Below are 6,636 nucleotides of genomic sequence, written 5' to 3' on the forward strand. Positions count from 1 at the left end.
CACCAGCACCACACCAGCCTCGTGCTGGGGCAGGCTGCCCTGGGACTGTCCCCACACCCTGCCAGCTGCTCCAGCAGTGAATCCTCCAAGACCTGTCATGAACTCTTGTCCCCGGGGCAGGGGCACTGCCAGGGCGGCTGCACCTCTGCCCCTTCCACTGGTGTTGACTCTCAAGAAAGGGGAAAGTGGGGCCAGCAGGTACCAGCCCTTCCCTCAGGGCACTGTGACTCCAGTGGGGTTCCCAGCCCTGTTTTGGGAGGTTCTGAAGGGACATGGAGCACAGAGGGATCCTGGTGCTGCTGCAGGGCTTGGGTCAGTGCTGGCCAGGGAAGAGGCAGTGGGATGGTGACTCAGGGCCAGGCTGACCCCATCTGATCCCAGGATGAGCTCAGCTCCTGGCAGCCCCCAGGCTTTGCTGGAAGGAGAGACCCCGATGCCCTTGGGGTAGCTGTGGGTGTTGCTGATCCTCGGCTTTCACACACAGAGCATCCTCCCCTTCCCACTGCCCCTGGTCCCCATCCGGGGCAGCCGGGAGCAGCTGCGGGGGCTGGGTGGGGCTAATGGAGCCCTGCACGCACCGGGCTGGGCTGGGATGAGCCTGACGCTGGTGTGAGTCCCACCCTGAGCTGGCACCGACCCCCCCGGGCACCTCTGCTCGCCCAGGGGCGGCTCTTTACCGTTAGCCCGGAGCAAAGAGCGGGACCTGGCGTGGCCTTCCCAGCTCTGTCAATATTTGCCGAGGCAGCTCCATGCCTGGCATTGGCACCGGCGCTTCCCCTTACAGGAAGGGGCTGGAGCAGGAGAAGGGGGATTTCTGTAAGCACCCATGAGGCGGGGCAGGAGGGAAGGAACTGCCCACCCCGAGGGTGAGGGCTTCCCCCTGGCAGTTTGTGATCCAGGGCTGGGAGTTGGGAGGCAGGAACTGGGAGCCCTGGCACCCCCCAGCACTGGGCTCTGTCCCTGTGTGGCTGGGATGAGTGTGGTGAGGGGTGCTGGGGTGAGGGATGAGTGTGATGAGGGGTGCTGGGGTGAGGGATGAGTATGGTGAGGGATGAGTGTGGTGAGGGGTGCTGGGGTGAGGGATGAGTGTGATGAGGGGTGCTGCTGGTCATGGGATGTGAGCGTGGGCCCAGAGGCAGGAAATGGGGCTGGTGAAGCTGGGACAGCCCAGGGTGGGCAAACACCCACTGGGGAGAGGCTGGGGGTGCCCTTAGGGGCTTTCTAGGGCCGGGGAGATGCCCAGGGCTCTCTGACATTACTCATCCACATTGGGGGTGCCCCTTTTGCCCATCCACTCTGCCTTCCTCACTGCTGAAAGCCTCCTCCCACCGTGGCACATCCCTGGGCACTGGGAGGGCTCCTGGCACATCCCTGGGCAGATTCTCTGTGTCACAGCAGCAGCACAAGGGTGGCTGGGGTACCCCAGTGCCACCAGCCCCAGGATGAGCCCACAAACCAGCTCTGGGCACAGTGCTGGTGCCCTCGGCGGGCGCGGGCGGCTTCCGGAGCTTTCTAGGAATCGGCTCTTGCCCAAGCAGCCCTAGGGGTGTGGGAGGAAGTGGCCACCCCACAGCACGGGCTCAGGCCGTGGGGTGGGGGCACTGGGGGGGCTGCATTTCATCTTTCTGAGCTGACACCAGCAGCTGCAGCCTCGCCCCAAAGTTCCATTCCCTCATCCCTCCTGTCTCTGTCCCTGTGTCCCCACAGCCTGGCCACTCTGCCTCCCTCCCACGCAAGCAGGAGACAGCGGAACAGAGAGAGAGAGAGAGTGCAAAAATAGAGTTTATTTCCATTTTTATCACATAGAAAAAAGCGGGTGTTTCTTGGGGCTCACCCAGCTGCAGCAATAAATACAGTACAAAACCCCCCACGCCCAGAGCTCCCACACAACCACGGGACTGGGGCTGCGTCAGGCTCAGGAGGGTGGGAATGTGTCCAAGTGGCTCCTTCCGGCCAGGGATGGGCACAAATAAGTTAAACTGCAATCAGTACTCTGAGTTTAGCAGGGAAGGGGGACAGAGCAGAGTTGCAGCTCCCCAAAGTGCTGGGGCTCCCCAGAAAAGCCTCATCCTGGTGAGGCTGCTGCACCCCTATGGTTCTTCCATCTTCCCTCCCCTCCCTCCTTAATGGCTAATAAATATTAATTACTAGAAATAACACCCATCAGATGTGTCCCTGCAGGCTGCAGCCCAGACAGGGAGATGCTGCTCTGGAGCATCCTCATCCTGGGATGCTTTCCCGTGGGATGATGCAGCAGCCCCAGCAGTGCAAGCCATGGGGAAACTGAGGCACAGGCAGTGCCAGCAGCAGCTGTGGGGGCTCAGCCCAGCTCCAGAACCTCGTAGCAGAGATACGCTTGTGTTTAAATATTAAACAAGGGTGATGCTGCACAGGGACCTGTGCATGGATCCACCACGGGATCCCCTGGCAGGGGGAGCATCCCCGGACAGATAAATATTAAATAGCCATAAATATTAAATAAGCAGGAAAGGGGGTGCTCCCGGGATGTCCCTCAGGTGGGACATCCACGAGCAGGGGTCAGAGGCTGGCGAGGTGCCGCAGTGCCCGGTACGCCGTCTCCAGGAACCGCTGGAAGTTGGCCAGGATGAAGAAGCCGCCGACTTGGTGGTGGAATTGGGAGGAGAAGGTGGGGACGGGGTCCTGGTGCTCTGTGGGGTACGTCACCGTGGCCAGGCCCAGGTCTTCCATCTGCAGCCAGGCAGAGGCAGAGGCATCAGCTCCAGGCCTGGAGATGCCCCCCTGCCCCAGTGTGCCCCTCCTGGGCCTGCAGCCCCCACCGTGCCCACCCAACCCTGTGAATACAACCCCTGCCATGTGAATGCAGCTCCCACCATGCCCACCCAACCTTGTGAATGCAGCTCCCACCATGCCCACCCATCTCTTGGGATACAGCTCCCACCATCCCCACCCATCCCTGTGGATGCAGCCCCCACCGTGCCCACCCCTCCTTTGGGATGCAGCCCCTGCTTTACCCACCTGTCCCCCCCACAAAGCTCCCCCTTTGCCCCCTCACCTGCTGCTGGATGTTGGAGGACAGGTTGGCCATATCCAGCTGCAGGGTGTCCACCAGCCCAGCGTGCCCGGGCAGCAGGGCCCGGATGGTGGCCAGAGAGCCGTGGTAGACGCGGAGGCCGGCACGGATCTGGCTGAAGCAGGTCTCCTGTGGTGGGCATGGTGTGGTCAGTGGGGCTGGCCATGGCCTGGCCACCAAGACACGGAGGCTCTGGGGTGGCCTGAGCCGTGACAGAGCCGAGCAGCTCATGGCAGGGGTGGGCTGCCCGCACTCACTGCCTGGAAGGTGCGCCTGTGACACTGCTCCAGCGGCGCCTGGGCGATGTCCAGGTCCTGCCGCACCAGCAGCAGCTCGTCCTCCTTGCACAGCTGGAGGGTGTCACACTGTGGACAAAGGGGACAGAGTGAGGATACCAGAGGACCCTGACACACCCAGCACCCCCAACATCCCATCCCTGGGCTGTGGGACCCTGGAGTGGACCCGGTGCCGTGGGGACGGGGGTGTGGCTGTTGTGTAGCCCGGAGGGTCACCACATGTCCCCGGTGGGTGCCCCAACACCCAGGGCTGAGCCTTGGGCAGTGCAGGGGACACTGCTGGCTCCTGGCCCTGCAGTGCTGATAAGGGCAGGGAGGGGGTCACCTTATCTGTGACCTCGCAGTGGCTGCCATCCCCCCTCGGCAGCGTGTGGGACTCACCACCAGGCGCTGCAGCGCAGCCGCGTCCCCGCGGATCTTGCGGGTGAACTCGAGGTTCCTCTGCAGGAAGAGCTGGAAGTCCTGGTCCCCTGAGAGCTCGGTCAGTGGTGCCCCATGCAGTGCCCACCACGGTGCCCACAGCAGCACAGCCAGCAGCAGTGCCAGCCCACCTGTGGGGACAGCAGGTCAGCACCCACCCCACAGAGCCTCAACCCCACAGATGGGATGGGCTCAGCAGCCAGGACCACCCTGGGGATGGTGGCAGCAGCAGCGTGGCCTGGGGACAGGGCAGAGACCCCAAAAGGGGAGAGGGACCAGTGCTCCCAGTGCCAAGGGCAGCAGCAGGGGGCTCTGGATGTGTGGGTGCAGCAGGTGCTACAGGTAGGGTGGGTTTAGGGGTGCTCTGGGGGCAGTGGGGGCAGTGGGTTTTAGGGGTGGTTTGGGGGCAGTGGGAGCAGTGGGTGCTGTGGTTTGGGGGCAGTGGGTCCTATGGGCAAAGTGGGTTTTAGGGGTGGTTTGGGTGTAATAGGAGCAGCAGGGGAAGTGGGTGCAATGGGAGCAGTGGGAGATGGGGGTGCTGCATGGCTACTCACGGGTGAGGAAGCACATGGTGGGTGCCCGGCTCGGTGTCTCCTCCTCTGTGCAGCGCGGCCCTGCCCAGCCCGGCCCAGCTCCTCTCGCTCCTGCCCGGCTGTGCTCATTGATCGGGTGGCATTTATAGCGCACGGGCCTCGGGGATTCTCACCGATGAGGCAACAGCGCGATTGCTTCACTGCCTTAATCACAGCATGCAAATCTCCCGGACCGGGTGCTCGGCCGCGGCCACAGCCTGGGGCTTTCCCGGGCCCGGTGGGCAGCGGTGCCCCTCGGTGTGGCTGCAGCCCCGGTGGAGCCCAGGCAGCGGGGCAGGTGCCGGGACAGGGCAGGAGGTGCCTCGGTGACTCATTAACCTGCTCGCCGGGCTCCCACCACGCTGGCCAGGTGGGGCAGTGCCCAGCACAGCAGGGTCATGTGCGGGGTCACTCACAGGGTCACTCGCAGGCGGCCGGCCAAGGGGATGGTGGCTTCTCGCTGCTGCTGTCACTCTGGGGTTGTCCCCATCCCCGGCCCACGTGGGCAGCACCCCCTGGCAGCTGCCCCACACATCAGGGTGGGTGCTGGTGGTGTGACCTTCACGGTGGTGGCACCAGCTGGAGGTGGCCAAGGTGAGACCCGGTCCAGGCAGGTGCCCAGGGCTGTGGCTCCCGGGGGCAGCACCACGGGGCCAGATCCTGCCCTGCTGGGCACTGTGGGGCCGGGTTGTGCCCAGTGCAGCACCAAGCACCGGCCCCATCGGGCTGACCCCACCCGCGAGGGGCCAAGCCCCCCCTCTGCCCCTGCGGGGAAGAGGCTTCCAGGGCAGCCCTGGGCACGGGCTGGCTGCTGCCGGCCCCGTTGCGTTGACGAGGGAATTTTGGCTCGTGCCGGTTCCCGCAAGTCCTTCCAGGATCTGCTGGCCGGGTGCCAGCTGGCCGGCTCCTGCCCGGCACGGGCCGCCCGGGGCACGGGAGGCACCCGCTCCCCTCACAGCCCCGGCCAGGGTGAGCCCAGGGCAGGATTGGGCTGGGGAGGCTCATTCTGCACCCCTGACCCCTGGCTGGGTCCCATCGCTGCCCTCCTGGGGGGTGTGGGGACAGGGATAGGGATGGGGACAGGGATGGGGACAGGGACCCCGGTCTCTGCAAGTTGCAGATGTTGGCGGGCACTGGGATGGGCCACACACCCAGCGGGGTAATTTGTGGGGTACAGTTTGTGGGGTACAGTACCAGTCCCAGAAGCTGGAAGTCCTGGAAGTTTCTGCCTCCAGCTGGGAAATAAACCCCCATCAGCTGCAGCCAATCCATGAGTACCGAGCAGAGCCTTCCTGGCACAGCCAGGTGTGAACTCTAAAAATTACTGCTGACCTCCCTTCGAACCTGGCAGCACTAAACGTTCTGCCCTCTGGGTGTGTGAAAGGACCTTGCCAGCAGAGAACGTTCATGGGATTTTTGGGAGAAACAGCCACCCCAGCTGTGCCTGTCCCCACCCTGGTGGCCATTGAGGGGCTCAGTGTGGTCCCCTCAGTCTGGGCACTCACGGGACCAGCCCGGAGGGTGAGGATCTGCCCTCTCAGCAGGATGGTGCTTTCAGGAATTGTGCTGGGGGCGTGGGGGGGTTGAATCAGTGCCCAAAGGCCCTGTCAGCTTTCCAAGGAAGGAAGTGGTTTCAAATCCGAAACTGGGGGTGTTGGGGGATGGAGGGAGGAGGTGGCCCAGCAGCCCCCCCAACCATGGGGCTGGAGCTTCTCGGTCCAGGGACTGTTCCAAGAACCCACCCCGCTCTGTTTCAGCCTCGTGGCCACCCTTCCTCTTCACCCTCAGCCCCTTCCTGACATCTGCCAACTGCCCAGTGCTCCTGGGATGTCCCTGTGTCCCCAGTGCCAGCCCCAGCCCCCCCTGGCTGGGCTCTTGCTTTCTCTAGTGTCCCCCAGAAAGCCCCAGAGCGGGAATGGGCTGGGACAGCCCCGCTCTTGACCTGCAGCCCTGGCTGCACTCCCGGCCTGGGCGGGGCTGGGAGATTCCCAGATTTTCTCAGAGAACTCATCCCAGACACTGATGGGACCCACCTGGAGTGGCTGTATGGCCCCTGTCCCCATCAACCCCCAGGGCTGGTGGGGCACAGAGCGGGCTCTGTGCCTTTCCCAATGGAATCCTCCTGGGATACCATCCTGGAGGCCACTCCCAGCACCACTGAGACAAAGCTCCAGGATGGCCTGACCCAGATCCAGTCTCATCTCTGGTGCCTAGCCCCAGGGAGAGAGAGCAGAGACCCCAAACCAGCCCCATGCCCCTTCCCCATCCCAACAAACCCACAGCAGGAGCCACCATG

General features: G+C 63.9%; 1 protein-coding gene across 1 annotated transcript; it reads right to left on the reverse strand.

Annotated features, from left to right (window-relative positions):
- Positions 1–2,538: 2,538 nt before the first annotated feature.
- CSF3 (colony stimulating factor 3) lies at positions 2,539–4,338 on the reverse strand. Its single transcript, XM_071451167.1, has 5 exons — positions 4,323–4,338; positions 3,730–3,899; positions 3,310–3,417; positions 3,035–3,181; positions 2,539–2,709 (listed from the first exon to the last, which is right to left on the reverse strand). Exons 1-5 carry the CDS (start codon positions 4,336–4,338, stop codon positions 2,539–2,541), a joined length of 612 nt encoding a protein of 203 aa, XP_071307268.1.
- Positions 4,339–6,636: the final 2,298 nt, after the last annotated feature.

Source organism: Agelaius tricolor, unplaced genomic scaffold, assembly GCF_023055355.1.
Source record: "Agelaius tricolor isolate 1412-34295 unplaced genomic scaffold, bAgeTri1.0.p SCAF_31, whole genome shotgun sequence".
NCBI classification, from domain to species: domain Eukaryota; kingdom Metazoa; phylum Chordata; class Aves; order Passeriformes; family Icteridae; genus Agelaius; species Agelaius tricolor.

What these genes read in the sequence shown, in the direction of transcription:
- CSF3 (XM_071451167.1), bottom strand. An exon ending in ACAGGCGCACCTTCCAGGCA is followed by an intron (nt 3,182 to 3,309) that starts GTGAGTGCGGGC and finishes TGCCCACCACAG; the next exon opens with GAGACCTGCTTCAGCCAGAT. An exon ending in CCTCCAACATCCAGCAGCAG is followed by an intron (nt 2,710 to 3,034) that starts GTGAGGGGGCAA and finishes GCCTGGCTGCAG; the next exon opens with ATGGAAGACCTGGGCCTGGC.